This window comes from Oncorhynchus gorbuscha, linkage group LG25 (assembly GCF_021184085.1).
Source record: "Oncorhynchus gorbuscha isolate QuinsamMale2020 ecotype Even-year linkage group LG25, OgorEven_v1.0, whole genome shotgun sequence".
Classification (NCBI taxonomy): domain Eukaryota; kingdom Metazoa; phylum Chordata; class Actinopteri; order Salmoniformes; family Salmonidae; genus Oncorhynchus; species Oncorhynchus gorbuscha.
In genome coordinates, this window is record NC_060197.1 from 19,198,035 (window position 1) to 19,223,360 (window position 25,326).

The window sequence follows — 25,326 nt, forward strand, 5'->3', positions numbered from 1 at the left end:
CGTTACCTGCAGGAACATCAGCACAGGTGGCGGAATTGGTCAACATCTGTTTAGAATCTGTATAGGGGTTTCATTCCTGGACTCAAATCTAGACGTGGTAAGTTCTCATTGGTTCGAATGGTCTATACATTGAGCCTGAAATGGGATACTTGTTATATCCCTTTGTTCTGTGGAGAATCATTGAGGACAGGGAAGAATGAACATCGGCCATCTACTTCCCAGCCTAACAACTATGATTTGTTCTCTTTGAATAAACCTATTCTTCTCCCACTGATTTGCTTTGGGTTCTGTGTTATGGAAGATTAACATCAAATGCTAACAGTGTGAATTGAAATTTGAATAAAGTCATAATCTCTTTCTACAAATGTACATAACTTTACATGACAACAGTGACACAATTCAGACCATGCGCAGATAAAAAAAAATATGAAAGCGTGTTTTTGATTGCCAGCAGTATATTCATAGTTGTAAATGGACTTAAATTGATAATTTGGAAAATAAATTATGCTTGCAAACCTTATTGATGTCAAGTTACATGTTTGTGACTGTTATAAAAAATGTCACACCATGACACAAGCTTGCGAAATTAAATTACACATTTGCAAGTCATACTTGCAACCACAAATCTCAATGTGACCACAAAATTCTAAAGAAACTCACAAGGTTTTGTCATGATTATTATCCCATTGCTGTTGCTGTTTGTGATCTATAAATGTGACGTAAAGCTTTAAGGTGTGTGTGTGTGTGTGTGGCGGTTACTGCTGTTCAAGATTAGGGAGGACGAGAATATGTTTTAAACATGGCCTTATTTCTATTACAACATATTTGATGAATGTCATTCATATTCCATTCACCCAGCTCAATGCAACATCGATCGGTTTAGGTTACTAAATAATACTAGACTTTGCCCTATACCCATCATGAGGTTGCTACAACCTTGAACCTAGAGTCGATTGACACGCTTGTGTGTCACACGTGGTGTCATTTTGAATGCGGAATACCTTAGTGTTTGTTTATGCTAGAGAGTTACCGTTCATTGCAGTGGCTGCAGATCAATCCCCTCTTCCGCCCATATTCCATAATATAGTGCTTGTGAAAGTGTTGTTTTTAATAAATGAGAAGATCCGAAAAATAAATATTCTTGAAAATATCCAAACTGTTTGAGCTAGCAACTCATATGACCCCATCATCAAAGGAGTCTCTCACAAACATGACATTGTCTATGACATCCACAAACTTTAGGGAAGTTGTCTGAACTTTCAGAAGGCCACGTCCTAATTTCAAAGACATCTTCTCATAAAACAAACTGTCCTGGCTGAACCGTTTGAGCTACCAACATCGACAGGTAAGACACAAACATTCAGCACAATTGTTTTGCTCTATGCAAGCTTCAGGGGAGATGCTGGAATGTAAGTAAAAATGGCTAAAAGTGAACAGGGTGTAAAAAGTGCCATAAGCAAAGTTTTTATTTTATTTTACCTTTATTTAACCAGGCAAGTCAGTTAAGAACAAATTCTTATTTTCAATGACGGCCTAGGAACAGTGGGTTAACTGCCTGTTCAGGGGCAGAACGACAAATTTGTACCTTGTCAGCTCGGGGGTTTGAACTTGCAACCTTCCAGTTACTAGTCCAACGCTCTAAACACTAGGCTACCCTGCCGCCCCGGCAGTGACTAAAAGGGTGTAAAAAATGATATAGGGCAGACACTAGATATAGGAGAGACACTTGAAACACATATTGTTTATGATAGATTTTTTGACTGTTTTGACGTTTATTCATTATTTTATAAAAAATATAGAGATTTGCTTTATAACCTAAAATTCTAAAACAAACAACTAAATGATCCATGGTATGACCATCTTAAAACAATTCCTTAGTAAATATTGAAAACCAATGGCTTAGACATAATGGAGTAGTCAAGGTGACACAGTAGTATATTCAATACCACCTTGCACTCTCTTTACTGCATCTAGCTGATCTGGGGTGCAATCATTAGTCCAAACAGTTGCAAAATGAGAGTTTCTATTAGAAAAATTCAGGTAGGTCTCCCTCCATTTTGTTCTGATTAAGAATCAGTGGAATGAATACACCACTGATCACCCATTCACACAGTTCACCGTCATAGCAGCCACACACAGCATCACTACATTGCTCATTGTATGATTCCTTCTCGCATCTACGCACTCTCCTGCTCTCACCTTTTCGCTTTGCTTGTGGATTTCAGTGCACAACACAACAGCTGTCTGTGAACAGGTGCAAAAAACCCTCCAAGCAATACCATAACCGCTAACCTCTACACAGTCTGCATTGTTATCACCATATTAACGTTATAGAGACTCAGAGCTACAAAATGGTATATCATTCACTGCATTTGAGGAACAATGGGAAAGAAAATTCTGCTTTGAAATTTGATCAACCTGTAAACTCACTTTTGAAAAAATAACCTTTGACTCTTTTGATATCTAGTGAAGAGCTCCTCTTTGTCTACACCCATTCAGTATCGTTCACACACTCTTAAACTTTAGCCCCACCCATCTCATTTCGCTCTCAGAGCGCACACTTGACGCTCTAACCGATGATTTGTTTACCTCTGCTTAACAGAAAACAGCCTAACCAGCTCTGCTGGCAACAATTACATGTTTTGCTTTTTTGCAGATGTATATTGCCACCGGCCACATTCAACGGGTGTTGTACACACATCACGTAACATCAGCTAATGAGCCAGCCAGCTAGTTAAACAACAATGAACAAAGACTAATGTTAGGATCTAACTAGAAAAGCAAACAGCTCTGGGAAACTAATAATAATGTCCTCTAGGGAGCCAGCCAGCTAATGTTAGCTAGCTAGCTAACAGTACACTTTAGCTTGAAATGAAACCACTTTCTGTCAAAATTAGAAAAGTGTCATATCTGAAAATGTAGCTGGCTAACGCAAGACTATCCTACCTGTATACATCATCATTCATGATGGATGTGTCTCCCTGTCAGGATTGCCATACCAAGGTTGCAGGTGTTTCCTCCATCTCTTTAGCTATCATACTCTAATTACACTGATTTCAAAACTTAATCCTCCAGAAAGTGGAGCGCAACACTTATGCAGCTCCACTACACAATACATTAAAAAAGGCTGCTTTCAACAGGACTACCAACACAGACTAATGAGTTCAAATAGACTTGCAAACAAAATAACGTTTTCTCAGTGTAATCATGGCTGAAAACTATTCATGACTGCCTTCTATATCTTCTACAGACCAATCCGCATGTCCAGCCCACTCATTTTCCCAGCCAATCATGGCTAGTGGGAAGGTCCCTTTTTCTGTGGCTTAACCAATAAGGCTTATAATTTAACAATTTTATTCTTATTTACAGATTGTTTGTATTATTTAATTTACCTTTTATTTAACTAGGCAAGTCATTTAAGAACAAATTCTTATTTACAATAACAGCCTCGGAACATTGGGTTAACTGCCTTGTTCAGGGGCAGAGCGAGAGATTTTTACCTTGTCAGCTCAGGGACTCAATCCAGCAACCTGTTGGTTACTGGCCCAGTGCTCTAACCACTAGGCTAACACAATAAGAATAACAATAACGAGGCTATATACAGGGGCACCGGTACCGAGTCAGTCTGCTAGGGTACAGACTAGTTGAGGTAATCTGTACATGTAGGTGGGGGCGAAGTGACAAGGTATCAAACAAACAGTGAGTGGCAGCAGTGTACAAGAAGGGGGGGTGTCAATGTAAATTGTCTGGTGGCGATTTTTATGAATTGTTCAGCAGTCTAATGGCTTGGGGGTAGAAGCTGTTGAGGTCTAATGGCTTGGGGGTAGAAGATGTTGAGGCGCTCCGTTCAATGCGTTAGCAGAGAAATCAGTCTATATCTTGGGTGATTTTATGGGCTTTCCTCTGACAGTGCCTATTATATAGGCCCTGGATGGCAGGAAGCTTGGCCCCAGTGATGCACTGGGCCATTCGCTCTACACTCTGTAGCATCTTACGGTCAGATGCCGAGCAGTTGCCATACCAGGCGGTGATGCAACCGGTCAGGATGCTCTCAATGGTGCAGCTGTAGAACGTTTTGAGGATCTGGGGGCCCATGCCAAATCTTTTCAGTCTCCTGAGGGGAAAAAGGTTTTGTCGTGCCCTCTTCATGACTGTCTTGGTATGTTTGGACCATGATAGTTCGTTGGTGATGTGGACACCAAGGAACTTCAAAGTCTCGACCCGCTATACTTCAGCCCAGTCGGTGTAAATGGGGGCCTGTTCGGCCCTCCTTTTCCTGTAGTCCACGATCAGCTCCTTTGTCTTCCTCACATTGAGGGAGAGGTTGTTGTCCTGGCACCACCCTGCCAGTTCTCTGACCTCCTCCCTTTAGGTCGTCTCATCGTTGTCTGTGATCAGGCCTACCACTGTCGTCAGAAAACTTAATGAACGTGTTGGAGACGTGTTTGGCTACGTAGTCGTGGGTGAACAGGGAATACAGGAGGGGACTAAGTACACACCCCTGAGGTGCCCCAGTGTTAAGGATCAGTGTGTCAGACAAATTTTTGCCTACTCTTACCATCTGGGGGCGGCCTGTCAGGAAGTCCAGGATCCAGTTGCAGAGGGAGGTGTTTAGTCCCAGAGTTCTTAGCTTAGTGATGAGCTTCGTGGGCACTATGGTGTTGAACGCATTGCTGAACAGCATTCTCACATAAGTGTTCATTTTGTTCAGGTAAGAAAGGGTGGTGTGGAGTGCGATTGAGATTGCATCATCTGTGGATCTGTTGGGGCGATATGCGAATTGGAGTTGGTCTAGGGTGTCCGGGAGGATGCTGTTGATGTGAGCCATGACCAGCCTTTCAAAGCACTTTGTGGCTACCGCCGTGAGTGCCACGGGGCGGTAATAATTTAGGCAGGTTACCTTGGCACCAGGAATATGGTGGTCTACTTGAAACATGCAGGTATTACAGACTCGGTCAGGGAGAGGTTAAAAATGTCAGCGAAGACACTTGACAGTTGGTCCACTCAGGCTTTGAGTACACGTCCTGGTAATCCGTCTGGCCCAACGGCTTTATGAATGTTGACCAGTTTCAAGGTTCTGTTCACACCGGCGGGGCGGCAGGGTAGCCTAGTGGTTAGAGCGTTGGATTAGTAACCGAAAGGTCTTAACTGACTTGCCTAGTTAAATAAAGGTAAAATAAAATAAATAAACATTGGCTAACAGGAGCGTTATCACACAGTAATCCAGAACAGCTTGTGCTCTCGTGCATGCTTATATAATAATAATAATAATATATGCCATTTAGCAGACGCTTTTATCCAAAGCGACTTACAGTCATGTGTGCATACATTCTACATATGGGTGGTCCCGGGGATCGAACCCACTACCCTGGCGTTACAAGCGCCATGCTCTACCAACTGAGCTACAGAAGGACCACTATGCTTCAGTGTTGCTTGCCTCTAAGCGAGCATAAAAAGCATTTAGCTTGTCTGGAAGGCTCGCGTCACTGGGCAGCTCGCGTCTGGGTTTCCCTTTGTAGTCTGTAATAGTTTTCAAGCCCTGCCACATCCGACGAGCGCCGGAGCTGGTGTAGTAGGATTCAATCTTAATCCTGTATTGACACTTTGCTTGTTTCATGGTTTGTCTGAGGGCATAGCGAGATTTCTTATAAGCGTCCGGATTCATCTCCCGCTCCTTGATAGCGGCAGCTCTAGCCTTTAGCTCGATGCGGATGTTGCCTGTAATCCATGGCTTCTGGTTGGGATATGTACATATAATCACTGTGGGGACAACTTTATCGATGCAATTATTGATGGTGTTGGATGCCATTGGATGAATCCTGGGAACATATTCCAGTCTGTGCAAGGAAAACAGTCCTGTAGTGTAGCATCAGGGTGGCAGGTAGCCTAGATAGCATACACATTTGTTATTAAGGCACATGAAAGTTGACATGTTCGAGAAGACATTTCTGCCAAAAAATTCATTTTGATTAAAACAAATTCAGTTCAAACGGCTCTCCTGTGACGTCGTGACTTGTGACATACGCCTAGTTGGACCCAAGTTGGGTCACAAATTGGCTGCATTAGCTAAGTGAAACGTACATTAACAAGAAACAAATGACTAAATATACACGCTGCTTCTCTTTCATTTGTTTATAAATTATTGTCTTTCTCTCTTTGAGTAAAATACTGACAACACTTCATGCACTGTAGTGTTAGCTAGCTGTAGCTTATGCGTTCACTACTAGATTCATTCTCTGATCCTTTGATTGGGATGGACAAGATGTTAGTTCATACTGTAAGAGCTCTGATAGGTTGGAGGAAGTCCTCCGGAACTCATAATTACTGAGTAAGTCTATGGAAGGGAGTGAGAACCATGAGCCTCCTAGATTTTATAATGAAGTTAATGTACCCAGAGGAGGACAGAAAATATCTGTCCTCCAGATACCGTGGTGCTACCTTAGATGCTGTTGAGGTTACTGTAGACCTTCATTGCAAAAACAAATGTTTCAATCAGTTATTTGGTGATGTTAATATATTTAGTTTTATCAAAAAATTCTAGCATAAAAAAATAATTCAATATTTTAAAAAATGTAATTCACTGGGTAGGATGATTCTCCCCTTCCTTCTCTGAGGAAACTCCACTGGCGTGAGTGTGTGTTACCTGTGCCCATGTGATGCTGCCAGGCTATATGAGTTCATGTCCCCCAGTTGGGCAGATGAGATGCCATTTCTGTTCATGGTCCCAGTCATGGGATCTGCCCCTCTCTCCAACAATAGACTGACCAGCTCAAAGTTCCCTGAGGAGAAAAAGCAACGTTATGAACTCAAATGAACCAACTCATGTTAAAACAAAGAATGATTATGTGTTTGAGCTTACCAACATATTTTTAGCCATCTGCAATGGTCACTTACAAATATTTAGCAGATGTTATTGTGGGTGTAGTGAAATACTTGTGTTCCTAGCTAACAGTGCAGTAATATCTAACAATACACACACATGTAAAAGTAAAATAATGGAATTAAGAAATATTACGACGAGCAAAGTTGGAGTCCGGCCTGCATGTATGTCTGTGACGTGCATGTATACAGTTGAAGTCGGTAGTTTACATACACCTTAGCCAAATACATTTAATGTACGTTTTTTTTTTTACAATTCCTGACGTTTAATCCTATTAAAAATTCCCTGTCTTAGGCCAGTTAGGATCAACACTTTATTTTAAGAATGTGAAATGTCAGAATAATAGTAGAGAGAATGATTTATTTCAGCTTTTATTTCTTTCATCACATTCCCAGTGGGTCACAAGATTAAATACACTCAATTAGTATTTGGTAGCATTGCCTTTAAATTGTTTAATACTTGCATCAAACATGTCGGGTTGCCTTCCACAAGCTTCCCACTACCTAACCTATACGTTAGGTTAATTTTGGCCCATTCCTCCTGACAGAGCTGGTGTAAGTGAGTCAGGTTTGTAGGCCTCCTTCTACGCACACGCTTTTTCAGTTCTGCCCATAAATGTTCTATACGATTGAGGTCAGTGCATTGTGATGGCCACTCTGATACCTTGACTTTGTTGTTCACCTCTAGTGACTCCCCATCCCGAGTGCGGGAGCGTAATCATCGACTGACACTAATTAGCATAACGCAACGGACATAAATATTCCTAGAAAATATTCCTATTCATGAAAATCACAAGTGAAATATATTGAGACACAGCTTAGCCTTTTGTTAATCACCCTGTCATCTCATATTTTCAAAATATGCTTTACAGCCAAAGCTAGACAAGCATTTGTGTAAGTTTATTGATAGCCTAGCATAGCATTTTGTCCAGCTAGCAGCAGGTAACTTGGTCACGGAAATCAGAAAAAAATCAAATTAAATTGTTTACCTTTGATGAGTTTTGGATGTTTTCACTCACGAGACTCCCAGTTAGATAGCCAATGTTCCTTTTTCCAAAAATAGTATTTTTGTAGGCGAAATAGCTCCGTTTGTTCTTTACGTTTGTCTGAGAAATCGCCCGGAAATTGCAGTCACGAAAACGCCGAAAAATATTCCAAATTAGCTCCATAATATCGACAGAAACATGGCAAACGTTGTTTATAATCAATCCTCAAGATGTTTTTCAAATATCTATTCGATAATATCCACCGGGACAATTGGTATTTCATTAGGACCAATTGGAATAATGGCTACCTCTGTATTTTACCCAAGAATCAATCTGGGAGCCATCAGGTGACCATGTAGCCGCTTATGGGTATTCTTCAACATAAATGTGTAAAACTATGTCACAATGCTGTAGACACCTTGGGGAATACGGAGAAAAAGATGAGTCACTTCCGGATTGGATTTTTCTCAGGCTTTCACCTGCAATATCAGTTCTATTATACTCACAGACAATATTTTTACAGTTTGAGACTTTAGAATGTTTTCTATACTAAGCTGTCAATTATATGCATATTCTAGCATCTTGTCCTGACAAAATATCCCGTTTACTACGGGAACGTTATTTTTCCAAAAATGAAAATACTGCCCCCTAGTCACAAAAGGTTGCCATTTTGCCACACATTTTGAAGTATGCTTGGGGTCATTGTCCATTTGGAAGACCCACAAGCTTTACCTTCCTGACTGATGTCTTGAGATGTTGCTTCAATATATCCACATATTTTTCTTACCTTATGATGCCATCTATTTTGCGAAGTGCACCAGTCCCTCCCGCAGCAAAGTATCCCCACAAAATGATGCTGCCACCCCTGTGCTTCAAGGTTGGGATGGTGTCTTTGGCCTGCAAGCTTCCCCTTTTCCATCCAAACAAAATGATGGTCATTATGGCCAAAGAGTTCCAGTTTTGTTTCATCAGACCAGAGGACATTTCTCCAAAAAGTACGATCTTTGTCCCCATGTATGGTTGCAAACCGTAGTCTGGCTTTTTTATGGCGGTTTTGGAGCCGTGGCTTCTTCCTTGCTGAGCGGCTTTTCATGTTATGGCGATATAGGACTCGTTTTACTGTGGATATAGATACTTTTGTACCTGTTTTCTCCAGCATCTTCACAAAGTCCTTTACTGTTGCTCTGGGGTTGATTTTAACTTTTCGTAACCAAAGTACGTTCATCTCTAGGAGACAGAACGCGTCTCCTTCCTGAGCGGTAATGACGGCTGCATGGTCCCATGGTGTTTATACTTGCATATTATTGTTTGTACAGATGAACGTGGTTCAAACCTTCAGGTGTTTGGAAATTGCTCCCGAGGATGAACCAGACTTGTGAGGTCTGAGGTCTTGGCTGATTTCTTTTGATTTCCCCATGATGTCAAGCAAAGAGGCACTGAGTTTGAAGGCCTTGAAATACTTTGACAGGTACACCTCCATTTGACTCAAATGATTTCAATTAGCCTATAAGAAGCTTCTAAAGCCATTATTATTATTATTATTATATAATGTTCTGGAATTTTCCAAGCTGTTTAAAGGCACAATCGACTTAGTGAATTGTAGACTTCTGAACCACTGGAATTGTGATACAGTGAAATTACATAATCTGTCTGTAAACAATTGTTGGAAATATTACTCATGTCATGCATATGTAGATGTCCGAACCGACTTGCCAAAACCATAGGTTGTTAACAAGAAATTTGTTGAATGGTTGAAAAACAAGTTTTGATGACTCCAACCTAAGTGTACGTAAATGTCCGACTTCAACTATATATATTTACGTACAGTGCCAGTCAAAAGTGATGTTTCTGTTTTTTATTTTAAATATATTTGCAAACATTTCTAAAAACCTGTTTTTGTTTTCTCATTACGTGGTTTAGTGTCTAGACTGATGAGGAAACAAAACGCTTTCATCCATTTTAGAAAAATGCTGTAAAGGTAACAATGTGAGTCAAGTCAAGGTGTCTGAATACTTCCTGAATGCACTGTATATACAGTATGAAGGGTTTTTCTTTATTTTTACTATTTTCTACATTGTAAAATGATTGTGAAGACATGAAAAGTATGAAATAGCGCTTGGAATCATGTAGTAACCAAGAAAGTGCTAAACAATTCAAAATACATTTTATGTTTGAGATTCTTCAAAGGCTCCTCTGTCCTCCACTCGTTACCTGTATTAATGGCACCTGTTTGAACTTGTTATCAGTATAAAAGACACCTGTCCACAACCTCAAACAGTCACACTCCAAACTAGACTATGGCCAAGACCAAAGAGCTGTCAAACGACACCAGCAACAAAATTGTAGACCTGCACCAGGCTGGGAAGACTGAATCTGCAATAGGTAAGCAGCTTGGTTTGAGGAAATCAACTGTGGGAGCAATTTTTAGGAAATGGAAGACATACAAGACCACTGATAATCTCCCTCGATCTGGGGCTCCACGCAAGATCTCACCCCGTGGGGTCAAAATGATTACAAGAACGGTGAGCAAAAATCCCAGAACCACACGGGGGGGGGGATCTAGTGAATAACCTGCAGAGAGCTGAGACCAAAGTAACAAAGCCTACAATCAGTAACACACTACGCCGCCAGTGACTCAAATCCTGCAGTGCCAGACGTGTCCCCCTTCTTAAGCCAGTACATGTCCAGGCCCATCTGAAGGTGCTAGAGAGCATTTGGATGATCCAGAAGAAGATCGGGAGAATGTCAGGTGAAACCAAACTATAACTTTTTGGTAAAAACTCAACTCATCGTGTTTGGAGGACAAAGAATGCTGAGTTGCATCCAAAGAACACCATACCTACTGTGAAGCATGGGGGTGGAAACATCATGCTTTGGGGCTGTTTATCTGCAAAGGGACCAGGACGACTGATCCGTGTAAAGGAAAGAATGAATGGGGCCATGTATCGTGAGATTTTGAGTGAAAAGCTCCTGAAGATTAAACGTGGCTGGGTCTTTCAGCATGACAATGATCCCAAACACACCACCTGGGCAACGAAGGAGTGGCTTCGTAAGAACGCATTTCAAGGTTCTGTAGTGGCCTAGTCAGTCTCCAGATCTCAACCCCATAGAAAATCTTTGGAGGGAGTTGAAAATCCATGTTGCCCAGCAACAGCCCGAAAACATCACTGCTCTAGAGGAGATCTGCATGGAGGAATGGGCCAAAATAACAGCAACAGTGTCTGAAAACCTTGTGAAGACTTACAGAAAACGTTTGGCCTCTGTCATTGCAAATAAGTTAATTAAAAATCCTACAATGTGATTTTCTGGATTTCTTTTCTCATTTTGTCTGTCATAGTTGAAGTGTACCTATGATCAAAATTACAGGCCTCTCTCATCTTTTTAAGTGGGAGAACTTGCACAATTGGCGGCTGACTAAATACTTTTTTGCCCCACTGTATATACACACAGAAGTATTCGGTCCCCTTGACTTTTTCAAAATTTTGTTACGTTACAGCCTAATTCTAAAATTGATTAAATTGTTTTTCCCCTCTACACACAATAACCCCATAATGACAAAGCAAAAATAGGTTTCTAGAAAAATTGTATTATATATATACACATTTTTTTAAGTATGACGTCACTGTCAAAATAAAGGTTCAATAAAAATACATCTACACACACTGTCAATGGGGTATTCCTGTTTTGTCAACAAGTACCTGCAGCAGAGGCCAGTTGAAGTGGGGTTTCAGTGTAGTTATCTGCTCCATCTGGCAGGGCCCCCTCCATGCTGTCTCGACTATCCAGGAGCAACTGTGAGAGGAAGGGATACCAGGAAGACGGGAGAAGGGAGTGAATGAAAGAAACACGTTACTGACAAGTTCAGCAAGGCACATGCCCAAATGCCTCTCACGCTGGTATTCATCAGAATTATAATACCCACGATTCTAGCCATCATTTTATTCAAGCTATCACTTTTGAGTTGTGGTTTTTCAGTTGAGATTTAGTTTGTTGTCAAGATGCCTGATTTGAGTAAACATTTCCTCTGGTGTTGTACAAACAAGAACTGGCTTTTTGCCAGAACACCTCCAGAACAAAGGTCATGTGATTTGGTAAGTGTGATTACAACCTCTGATGGTTTATAGCTTGAGGTAGTCATGTCATACAAGTACTTGGGAGCATGGTTAGGCAGTATACTGTCTTTCTCTCAGCAGAAATCGAAGCTGCAGGCTAAGGTTAAGACTTGGTTTCCTCTATCGTAATCACTCCTCTTTCACACCAGCTGCCAAAATAACCCTGATTCAGATGACCATCCTACCCATGCTAGTTTACGGAGACGTAATATATAGATCGGCAGGTAAGGGTGCTCTCGAGCAGCTAGATGTTCTTTACCATTCGGCCATCAGATTTGCCACCAATGCTCTTTATAGGACAAATAACTGCACTCTGTACTCCTCTGTAAACTGGTCATCTCTGTATACATGACGCAAGACCCACTGGTTGATGCTTAATTTATAAAACCCTTTTAGCCCTCACTCCACCCCTATCTCAGCCTCTACACTGACTGAAATGACTGCAACACTCAACAATGAGCTGCAGTTAGTTTCAGAGTGGGTGGCAAGGAATTGTAAAATGATTGTGAAGACATGAAAAGTATGAAATAGCACTTGGAATCATGTAGTAACCAAGAAAGTGCTAAACAATTCAAAATATATTTTATGTTTGAGATTCTTCAAAGGCTCCCCTGTCCTCCACTCGTTACCTGTATTAATGGCACCTGTTTGAACTTGTTATCAGTATAAAAGACACCTGTCCACAACCTCAAACAGTCACACTCTAAACTAGACTATGGCCAAGACCAAAGAGCTGTCAAATATTTCTATATCTAAAAGCATTGTATTTGGAACAAAACTCACTAAACCCTAAACCTCAACTAAATCTTGTTGTAAATAATGTAGAAATTGAGCAGGTTGAGATGACTAAACTGCTTGGAGTAACACTAGATTGTAAACTGGTCAGAACATGTTGATGCAGTAGTACCTAAGATGGGGATAAGTCTGTATATAATAAAGATGATAAAATAAATGCCCTGCCTTCTTAACAACACTATCAATAAGGCATGTCCTACAGGCCCTAGTTTTGTCGCACCTTGACTACTGTTTAGTCATGTGGTCAGGTGCCACGGAAAAGGACTTAGGAAAATTTCAATTGGCTCAGAACAGGGCAGCACGGCTGGCTCTTAGATGTACACAGAGAGCTAATATTAATAATATGCATGTTAATCTCTCCTGGCTGAAAGTGGAGGAGAGATTGACTTCATCACTACTTTTATTTATGAGAGGTATTGAGATGTTGAATGCACCGAGCTGTCTGTCTGAACTACTGGCACACAGCTCGGACACCCATGCATATCCCACAAGACATGCCACAAGAGGTATCTTCACAGTTCCCATGTCCAGAACAGACTATGGGAGGCAGACAGTACTACATAGAGCCATAACAACATGGAACTCTATTCCACATCAAGGAACTGATGCAAGCAGTAAAATTTGATGTAAAAAACAGATGTAAAAACAGCGGGGACTGTGAAGCAACACACACACACAGAGATTTAGTATTGTAGATATGTGGTAGTGATGGAGTAGGGGCCTGGGGGCACACAGTGTGTTGTGAAATCTGTGAATGTATTGTAATGTTTTTAAATTGTATAAACTGCCTTCATTTTGTTGGATCCCAGGAAGAGTAGCTGCTGTTTTGGCAGCAGCTAATGGGGATCCGTAATAAATACAAATACTGCAGCCCTCATCCTCCACATACAACACCCGTTCTGCCAATCACATTCTGTTAAAGGTACCCAAAGCACACATATCACAGGGTCGCTCCTCTTTTCAGTTCACTCCTCTTTTCAGTTCGCAGCTAGCGACTGGAACGAGCTGCAAAAAACACTCAAACTGGACAGTTTTATCTCCATCTCTTCATTCAAAGACTCAATCATGGACTCTCCTACTTACAGTTGCGACTGCTTCACGTGATGTACTGTTGTCTCTACCTTCTTGCCCTTTGTGCTGTTGTCTGTGCCCAGTAAAGTTAATACCATGTTGTGCTGCTGCCATGTTGTTGTCATATTGTGTTGCTACCATGCTGTGTTGTCATATGTTACTGCCATGCTATGTTGTCTTAGGTCTATCTTTATGTATTGTTGTCTCTTGTTGTGATTCTTAAAAAAAGGCCTTTTGCTTTTTGGTAGGCCGTCATTGTAAATAAGAATTTGCACTTAAGACTTGTCTAGTTAAATTAAGGTAAAAAATAACCAGTTTGTGATTTTGATGCTAAGTATATAATACATCACAACTGTACAGAACATTTTTTAGAAATTCAGCACCCTTGGTATAATGTAAAGATTTACTTAGATATTTCGGGCCTGACCAAATTCACTTAGAAATGTGTGTTATAGATCTGTCATTCTTAATGAAAGCAAGTCTAAGAAGCGGTATATTTGTTCTATGTGTGCTATTTCTATGCTTCCTGTTCTTAAGTTTAAGTTGTTTGTCTTTTACTTTTGTTTTTGTACACCAGCTTCAAACAACTGAAAATCTAAATATTTTGATTATGGAAAATATATTTCACAGCGGTTTAGATGGTACAATGATTCTCTTCACAAAAATTGCTTGTTTTGTCACAAACTGAAATTAGGCAAAATATTAAAATTTAGCAATGGTGGAAATGGTGGAACAGTTTCTGCATTGTGCATCTTTCAAATGATTTAATACAATACATTCTTCATGAGGCCTTATTTTGTTATTTTGAGGGTGTAGTTTTACCCTCATACAGTGACCTGAAATTCATGGTTTACAGACCACATCAGGTCTGCAAGTCACATTATACTGGCTTGCAAAGTGTTGTGTATTTATTATTGGAGTCCAGTGTTAAAAACATACAGTATTTACCGTAAATTCCAAAGAAACTTTGGTTAACTTGTTAAGGCTGCAATCCCAATACCGGGCTCGATATGACAACTACCAGTGAAAATAGAGGGCGCCAAATTCAAAGAAATCTCATAATTACAATTCCTAAAACATACATGTGTCTCAAATCATTTTAAAGGTAATCGTGTTGTTAATCCCACCAAAGTGTCCGATTTCAAATAGACTTTTCAGCAAAAGCACTACAAACGATTATGTTAGGTCTCCACCAAACCACAATAAGCACAGCCATTTTCCAGCGAAATATAGCATTCACAAAAACCAGGAATAAAGATAAAATGAATCACTAACCTTGAATTATCTTCATCAGATGACACTCATAGGGCTTCATGTTACACAATACATGCATGTTTTGTTTGACAAAGTTCATATTTATATAAAAAAAATCTGAGTTTACATTGGCTATTTAGATTCACTAGTTCCAAAAACATCACTTGATTTTGCATAGCCGCATCGTTTCAACAGAAATACTAAATGTAGATGATAATACAAGTTATACACATGGAATTATAGATATAACTCTCTTTAATGCAACCGCTGTGTCAGATTTTTTAAAAAGTTTACGGAAAAAGCAATCCCATGCAATAATCTGAGACGGAGCTCAGAACAGTAGCCAAATTAGCCGCCATGTTGTAGTCAACAGAAACCAGAAAATACATGATAAATGTTTCCTTACCTTTGATGAACTTAATCAGAATGCAGTCCTAGGAATCCCAGGCCCACAATAAATACTTGATTTGTTTTCGAAAATGTCAGTTATTTGTGTCCAATTAGCTACTTGGTTAGCGCGTTTGGTAAACAATTCCAAATTCACAAAGCGCGTCCACTACACTGTGACGAAATGACCAAAAGATACATAACAGTCAGTAGAAACATGTCAAACGATGTACTGAATCAATCTCTAGAATGTTGTTTACATATATCTTGAATAACGGTCCAACCGGAGAATTAGAAGCACTTCAAATGAGCGGTGGAACGCAGGTGCTTCCCCTGTGAGCTCGCATAGTGATTTCATGGTAAACTCGTGGCAATGGTGAATATTTCCTGTCATTCGAACCCCCTTCACATTAGAGTCATCAGACAAAGTTCTATTGACTGTTGACATCTAGTGGAAGGCGTAGGAAGTTCATCCATATCTCGCTGTAATTTCAATGAGACCTTGTTTGAAGATCTGCCACCCCCAGAAAAAAAACCAGGAAGTGGAATTTCTCAGGTTTTTGCCTGCTATATGAGTTCTGTTATACTCACAGACATAATTCAAACAGTTTTAGAAACTTCATAGTGTTTTCTATCCAATACTAATAATAATATGCATGTATTAGCAATTGAGACTGAGGAGCTGGCCGTTTACAATGGGCACCTTTTCATCCAAGCTACTCAATACTGCCCCTGCAGCCATAAAAAGTGAGATTTTGTAAAAAAAAAAGCACTTCTTTAAAGCAAAGTGTCTTTGGAATTTACAGTAACCAGTAAGTTACCGTAAAAATGTTTTTACAATGTGGGTAACACTGGACAATTTGCTGTGTATATACATTGGATTCAGAAAGTATTCAGACCCCTTGACTTTTTCCACATTGTTACTTGACTTTTTCCTTATCAATCTACACACAATACCCCATAATGACAAAGCAAAAACAGATTTTTAGAAATGTTTGCACATTCATAAAAAATAAAAAATGATATCACATTTTACATAAGCATTCAGACTCTTTAGTCAGTAGTGTCACGACTTTTGCCGGTCCCTCTCCTTGTTCGAGCGGCGTTTGGTGGTTCGACTTCACCGGCCTTCTAGCCAAATACTTATTTTCCACCATATTTTGCAAATAAATTCATAAAAAATTAGGTAGTTGAGGTAGTTGAGTGTGCTTTATACAGATGGCTGTGTACAGGTACAGTGATCGGTAAGCTGCTCTGACAGCTGATGCTTAAAGCTAGAGAGGGAGATCTAAAACTCCAGATTCATTGATTTTTGGAATTCGTTCCTGTCATTGATAGCAGAGAACTGGAAAGAAAGGCGGCCAAAGGAAGTGTTGGCTTTGGGGATGACCAGTGCAATATACCTGCTGGAGCGCGTGCTATGGGTGGGTGTTGCTATGGTAACCAGTGAGCTGAGATAAGGCGGGGCTTTACCTAGCAAAGACTCGCCCAAGCCTTCCCCATTTCTCCTTCTCCCAAATCCGTTCAGCTGATGTTCTGATAGAGCTGCAAAATCTGGACCACAACAAATCACCGGGCTAGACAATCTGGACCCTTTCTTTCTAAAATTATCTGCCGAAATTGTTGCCACCCCTATTACTAGCCTGTTCAACCTCTATTTCGTGTCGTCTGAGATTCCCAAAGATTGGAAAGCAGCTGCGGTCATCCCCCTCTTCAAAGGGGGGGACACTCTTGACCCAAACTGCTACAGACCTATATCTATCTTACCATGCCTTTCTAAGGTCTTCGAAAGCCAAGTCAACAAACAGATTACCGACCATTTCGAATCTCACCATACCTTCTCTGCTATGCAATCTGGTTTCAGAGCTGGTCATGGGTGCACCTCAGCCACGCTCAACGTCCTAAACGATATCTTAACCGCCATCGATAAGAAACATTACTGTGCAGCCGTATTCATTGATCTGGCCAAGGCTTTCGACTCTGTCAATCACCACATCCTCATCGGCAGACTCGACAGCCTTGGTTTCTCAAATGATTGCCTCGCCTGGTTCACCAACTACTTCTCTGATAGAGTTCAGTGTGTCAAATCGGAGGGTCTGCTGTCCGGACCTCTGGCAGTCTTTATGGGGGTGCCACAGGGTTCAATTCTTGGACCGACTCTCTTCTCTGTATACATCAATGAGGTCGCTCTTGCTGCTGGTGAGTCTCTGATCCACCTCTACGGAGATGACACCATTCTGTATTCTTCTGGCCCTTCTTTGGACACTGTGTTAACAACCCTCCAGGCAAGCTTCAATGCCATACAACTCTCCTTCCGTGGCCTCCAATTGCTCTTAAATACAAGTAAAACTAAATGCATGCTCTTCAACCGATCGCTACCTGCACCTACCCCTACCCGCCTGTCCAACTACTCTGGACGGCTCTGACTTAGAATACGTGGACAACTACAAATACTTAGGTGTCTGGTTAGACTGTAAACTCTCCTTCCAGACCCATATCAAACATCTCCAATCCAATGTTAAATCTAGAATTGGCTTCCTATTTCGCAACAAAGCATCCTTCACTCATGCTGCCAAGCATACCCTTGTAAAACTGACCATCCTACCAATCCTCGACTTTGGCGATGTCATTTACAAAATAGCCTCCAATGCCCTACTCAACAAATTGGATGCAGTCTATCACAGTGCAATCCGTTTTGTCACCGAAGCCCCATATACTACCCACCATTGTGACCTGTATGCTCTCGTTGTCTGGCCCTCGCTTCATACTCGTCGCCAAACCCACTGGCTCCATGTCATCTACAACACCCTGCTAGGTAAAGTCCCCCCTTATCTCAGCTCGCTGGTCACCATAGCATCTCCCACCTGTAGTACACGCTCCAGCAGGTATATCTCTCTAGTCACCCCCAAAACCAATTCTTTCTTTGGCCGCCTCTCCTTCCAGTTCTCTGCTGCCAATGACTGGAACGAACTACAAAAATATCTGAAACTGGAAACACTTATCTCCCTCACTAGCTTTAAGCACCAACTGTCAGAGCAGCTCACAGATTACTGCACCTGTACATAGCCCACCTATAATTTAGCCCAAACAACTACCTCTTTCCCAACTGTATTTAATTTATTTATTTATTTTGCTCCTTTGCACCCCATTATTTTTATTTGTACTTTGCACATTCTTCCATTGCAAAACTACCATTCCAGTGTTTTACTTGCTATATTGTACTTACTTTGCCACCATGGCCTTTTTTGCCTTTACCTCCCTTCTCACCTCATTTGCTCACATTGTATATAGACTTGTTTATACTGTATTATTGACTGTATGTTTGTTTTACTCCATGTGTAACTCTGTGTCGTTGTATCTGTCGAACTGCTTTGCTTTATCTTGGCCAGGTCGCAATTGTAAATGAGAACTTGTTCTCAACTTGCCTACCTGTTTAAATAAAGGTGAAATAAAAAAATAAAAAATAGATGACCTGGAGCCAGTGTGTTTGCAGACGAATATGTAGTGAGGTCTAGCCAACAAGAGCATACAGGTTGCGGTGGTGGGTAGTATATGGGGCTTTGGTGACATAACAGATGGCACTGTGATAGACTACATCCAGTTTTCTGAGTAGAGTGTTGGAGGTTAGTTTGTAAATGACATCGCCGAAGTCAAGGATCGGTAGGATAGTCAGTTTAAGAGGGTATGTTTGGAAGCATGAAGAAATAGGAAGCCGATTCTAGATGTAATTTTGGATTGTAGATGCTTCATTCTTATGGGTACCTGGGACGGTAGCATTCCACCTGGCCAACATCCAGTGAAATTACAGTGCGCGAAATACAAAAATACGCAATTCAAATATTTAACTTGAAAATATGTGTTATCCATCAAAATAAAGCTTAACTTCTTGTTAATCCAGCCGCCGTGTCAGATTTCAAAAAGGCTTTACGGCGAAAGCATACCATGCGATTATCTGAGGACAGCGCTCAGCAGACAAATCATTACATACAGTTACCAGCCAAGTAGACTAGTCACAAAAGTCAGAAACAGCAATAAAATTAATCAGTTACCTTTGATGATCCTCATATGGTTGCACTCACAAGACTCCCAGTCACACAATAAATGTTTGTTTTGTTCAATAAAGTCCCTCTTTATATCCAAAAACCTCCGTTCTGTTGGCGCGTTTTGTTCAGTAATCCAATGGCTCAAAGCCAGTCACAACAGGCAGACAAATCCAAATAGTATCCGTAAAGTTCGTAGAAACATGTCAAACGATGTTCATAATCAATCCTCAGGTTGTTTTTGGTCCAAATAATAAATAATATTTCACCCGGACAATAGCTTCGTCAATATAAAAGAAAAACAAGAAAGGCACGCTCTCGGCCACCAGCAGCAAACAGGTCTGGGGAATTTCCACTATCCACTTAGAGTGTCTTACTCCTTCATTTTTCAGAATACAAGCCTGAAACCATTTCTAAAGACTGTTGACATCTCGTGGAAGCCATAGGAAGTGCAATTGGAGTCCTAAGTCAATGGATACTGTAATGGCATTCAATAGAAAATTACAGACATCAAAACATCCCACTTCCTGAATGGATATTTCTCAGGTTTTCGCCTGCCATATCAGTTCTGTTATACTCACGTTATTTGAACAGTTTTGGAAACGTTAGAGTGTTGTCTATCCAAATCTACCAATTATACGCATATCCTAGCTTCTGAGCCTGAGTAACAGGCAGTTTACTTTGGGCCCGCTTTTCATCCGGAGGTGAAAATAGTGCCCGTACACTAGTGAGGTTAATTTGAGCCTGGAAGAAGAGTTACAGTCTAACCAGACACCTAGGTATTTGTAGTTGTCCACATAGTCTAAGTCAGAACAGTCCAGAGTAGTGATGCTAGTCGGGCGGGAGTGTGCAGGCAGTTATCGGTTGTAGAGCATGCAACTAGTTTTACTTGCATTTAAAAACAGTAGGAGGCCTCGGAAGGAATGTTGTATGGCATTGAAGCTCATTTGTAGGTTTGTTATTACAGTGTCTAAAGAAGGGCAAGAAGTATACAGAATGGTGTTGTCTGCATAGAGGTGGATCAAAGAATCACCAACAACAAAAGCGACAGCATTGATATATGGAGAGAAAAGAGTCGTCATGTTCCTTTTACCTTAGAGTGGCCTCTGTCTGTCATGTGAAAAGTGGCTTTCTGTCATGTGAAGAGTTAATTCTTCTGTCATGCGCCTTTTACTGAAGAGTGGCTTCTGTCTGGCCACTCTACCATAAAGGCCCGATTGGTGGACTGCTGAGGAGATGGTTGCCCTTTTGGAAGGTTATCCCATCTCCACTGAGGAACTCTGGAGCTCTGTCAGAGTTACCATCGAGTTCTTGGTCACCTCCCTGACCAAGGCCCTTCTCCCCTGATTGCTCAGTTTGGCTGCATGGACAGCTCTAGGAAGAGTCTTGGTTGTTCCAAACGTCTTCCATTTAAGTGATGGAGGCCATTGTGTTCTTGGGGACCTTCAATGCTACAGAATATTTTTTATACCACTACAGCCAATGCTTGGCATTGCACATGGTGATCTTAGGCTTGTGTGCAACTGCTCGGCCATGGAAAACCATTTCATGAAACTCGTGACATTGCTTTCAATTTTACGCGCTACGCGCTCTAGCTGTCCCGTTCTGTGCGCTTGTATCACTTCACGGCTGAGCCATTGTTGCTCCTAGACATTTCCACTTCACAATAAATCCACTTACAGTTGACCGAAGCATCCAGTTAACACTTGATATGATTTAATTACAGTAGATTCAATCAACTATGGCAGATAAGCAAACACATATCACAGTCGTAGCAAGTGAAGCCAAAAATGTGTTACCATTACCGAGTATGTTGTTGTAGGGAAAGCGTGTACTTGCAAATTGATTATGTATTTTGAAAATACAAAATTCATACAATAACTATTTGGATTAAAACAATTCTTTGCTAAAGTATTTAGTATTTTATTTTGATACATTGGTCTTTAGAGTATTTGGTGATTTTAACAAGATAGTACTTTGCTCATCTCTGACTGTAAAGCCAAAGATATTTGGCATGACAATGAGAGACAAGGAGTTGGCAATTGTACGATAACACAAACATGTTTCTTTGCAGGATGTATGCACTTAATGTAAAATGCTACCAACACTACACAGACATTTCAAACGCAGGTAAAATAATCGCTTTGGATAAAAGCGTCCGCTAAATGGCATATATTATTATATTATTATTATATTATTATATATTATTATATATTATATATATATATTTATATAATATATATATATATATTATAATATATATATATATTATATTATATATTATTATATTATTATTATATTATTATATTATTATTATATTAGAATGCAAGAAAAAGGAAACAAGAAACATGTTACAACACAAGACAGGGGTTGTCTGCTTCTCTCCACACCATCCCAACAATATCCCACCTATTTATTTATCACTGTGTTCCCGGGGGACATATTGTTTGGAAGCACTGACCTCACTGTTGATGTCGGCTCCAGTGTCCAGCAGCATCTTAACCATGGCCTCGTCTCCCCACACACAGGCATACATGAGTGGTGTCATCCCCTAGAGGGGAGAGATGGAGAGAAAAGGGGTGACAGATTCACAGTCACTTGCAGAGGTGACTCTTACAGGACCATATGGTCCCAATTTCAGGGATTCAGTATTCCTAAAGTGTGGACACTGTACTTCTTCATCACAAGGTCGGAAACCCTAGGGACCTAAATAACTACTGCCATATATTAAAGCTTTTCGAATCATTGATAAACTCTCAACTTCGCTCCTCAGCAAATGTATCCTAAATACATATTAACAAGGATTTTGACAAAGTCAAAGTACCATCTCAGCTGCATCCATTGACGTCAATGATATGGTATGCTCGCTAGATAAAAAGCAGCATTGTTTTGCCTTGTTTATTGACCTGTCAAAGGCACTTATTGTTATTGAACAGACTGTCTCGTTTGGACATGACAGCAAACAGAAATTACCTTATGGGCAGATGTATTGTTGCTGACTATCAATTCACAATTCCTTGAGGTCAGTAAACATGTACATCAAGGGTCCATAATTTTAACCTGTTGGGGAAATCCGTTCCCAGTTGGGAACGTTTCTACATAAATTGCGTAATATGTAATTATCAAAAATATTTAACTTCAATTAAATCAGAAATGCAGCACACCAAAGGAAAGCTAAACCTCTTGCTAATCCAGTCACCATGTCAGATTTCAAAACAAATTCCAGCCAATCTGCTTATTGATCAGTAGACAACACATTGGGTAAGTTACAGCAAAGTACATTTTTCACAAAAGTCAAAAATTGCACTAAAATTCATCAATTACCTTTGAATATCTTCTTCTTTTGGCAACAGTAAAGGTCACCACGAAACAATAAAGGGTTGTTTTGTTCATATAATCCATTTCTATAGCCTAACCGAAACATTTTGGAAATCTTCATTTTTTTTCTTCAATTTTCCAAAATATATGTTTCCGGGTATGTGTGAATATTTTATTTTTATTTTGTATATAGTTATTTTCAGCAATGTACCCATGTACCAATTCGGCCACTTGGGTACATTTGGGAAACTTGTGAGGGACACCTGGGTGACTACATACCCAATGGCATGTACCTCACTCATTCCTAGAGGCATCTGTCTGAAACTTTGGGGAAATACTGTTGCCTGGTTATTCTCTCATGTAAAAGTATCCAGAGTATCATAACTGAATATGTTGATGTTCTAGTTGATTTTAAAGATGCTACAACAATAAAATAACTGAAAAACGCCTGTTTATTTCCTTGTATTTTCTTCTACCAGATCTATTGTGTTATATTCTCCTACATTCAATTCACATTTACACAAACTTCAGAGTGTTTTTAATCAAATGGTAACAAGAATATGCATATCCTTGCTTCTGGGCCTGAGCTACAAGCTGTTAGAATAGGGTATGTCTTCAGGCGGAAATTGCACAAAGTGGGGGGGTATCCTTAAATCAAACTTTCATTAAATCACACATGTAAGATACTCATTCTTACATGTGTGATTTAATGAAAGTTTGTTTTTTATATAATTTGTTTTAATTTGCCGCGCTGCATTTTCCCTGCTTTTTGCCAAAGTGGGACGCAACCGTCCCCTTTCCTAAAGAGGTTTTAAGTTCACAGAGAAATCTGGTCACGTGTATGAAGGTTTTTACTGTATTTACTGTACTGTAAGTGCATGTCGAGCTTGTGTGTCTAATATGTGTAAGTGTGTATCTCTCGGACCTGCTCTCTCATGCTGTTGATACCATCAGGCCCCAGTAGGTTGGCCGCCTGTTTCACGAGGTCTGTCCGGCCACAGTTCAGCATGCGGAAACCCAGGTCCTGCAGAAACTTAGCCTCTGTGGACGCCGCATCAAGCTTCCGGTTGGCAAAGACGCAATCGTCTGCCCTGAGGGAGGGATAAGGATGATTAATACTCATGATTCCTTCAACAAATTGACATTTTACACATCCATATAGCATGTTGAATGCTACCATAAATATCAAATTGCAAACTACGACATCATCAAAAGAGGGAATCTGCCACAAATTATGATGGATTCTAAAGATCTCATGTGGTGATCTGGTATATAACGCTACACTTGCTTTGTGCATTTCCCAAGGCAGTTTTAACACATGACAGTGATAGATATTCAATATTTTTTTGTATCCATTCAAGCTGTGTTTTAAATGGCCATGCTTTACATTAAAACAACCCAAACAATAATGATTAGTGCATATCCAGTACCAGTCAAAAGTTTGGACACCTACTCATTCAAGGGTTTTTCTTTATTGTTACTATTTTCAACATTGAGAATAATAGTGAAGACTTGAAACTATGAAATAACAAATATGGAATCATGTAGTAACCAAGAAAGTTTAAAAATCAAAATATGTCACAGTTGAAGTCGGAAGTTTACATACACCTTAGCCAAATATATTTAAACTCAGTTTTCACAATTCAAGACATTCAATCCTAGTAAAAATTCCTATCTTAGGTCAGTGAGGATCACCACTTTATTTTAAGAATGCGAAATGTCAGAATAATAGAGAATATTTTTTTTCAGCTTGTATTTCTTTCAACACATACCTAGTGGGTTAGAAGCTTACATATTCAATTATTATTTGTAAGCATTGCCTTGAAAATGTGTATCTTGGGTCAAATGTTTCGGGTAGCCTTCCACAACATGAATTTTGGCCCATTGCTCCTGTGTAATTGAGTCAGGTTTGTTGGCCGCCTTGCTCGCACATGCTTTTTCAGTTCTGCCCACAAATGTTCTATAGGATTGAGGTCAGGACTTTGTGATGGCCACTCCAATATCTGGACTTTCTTGTCCTTAACTTCTTATGGTTTAGGGGCAGTATTTCGACATCTGGATGAGAAGCATGCCCAAAGTAAACTGCCTGTTACTCAGGCCCAGAAGCTGGGATACGCATATAAGATTTGGATAGAACACTCTAAAGTTTCCGAAACTGTTAAAATGATGTCTGTTAGTATAACAGAACTGACATGGCTGGCGAAAACCTGAGGAAAATCCATCCAGGAAGTGGAATTTTTCAATTGAATGCTTATAGAGTATTGAATGGGTTAGGACCCAGATTGCATTTCCTATGGCTTCCACTAGATGTCAACAGTCTTTAGACATTGTTTCAGGCTTGTTTTCTGAATGTATGAGACCTTTTTCTCAGTGGACTGTAGAATCATGCGGTGCGCATGACCGAGTGCTTCGTTGTTTTCCTTTTCTATTGAATACGGTATTGTCCGGTTGAAATGTTATTGATTATTTAGACAATTGACAACC

The 25,326-nt window shown here is 40.2% G+C and overlaps 1 protein-coding gene across 2 annotated transcripts in view; it reads right to left on the bottom strand.

Annotated features, from left to right (window-relative positions):
- The window catches only part of LOC124014460 (ankyrin repeat and BTB/POZ domain-containing protein BTBD11-A-like), a 218,007-nt gene that overhangs the window by 41,217 nt on the left and 151,464 nt on the right, over positions 1-25,326 (bottom strand). For both annotated transcript variants that reach the window (XM_046329500.1, XM_046329501.1), the window contains exons 5-8: positions 23,768-23,933; positions 21,986-22,075; positions 11,564-11,657; positions 6,644-6,779 (exon numbers count right to left, since the gene is read on the bottom strand). In XM_046329500.1, the coding sequence (XP_046185456.1) occupies positions 6,644-6,779; positions 11,564-11,657; positions 21,986-22,075; positions 23,768-23,933 (486 nt within the window). The remainder of the gene's footprint in view (positions 1-6,643; positions 6,780-11,563; positions 11,658-21,985; positions 22,076-23,767; positions 23,934-25,326) is intronic.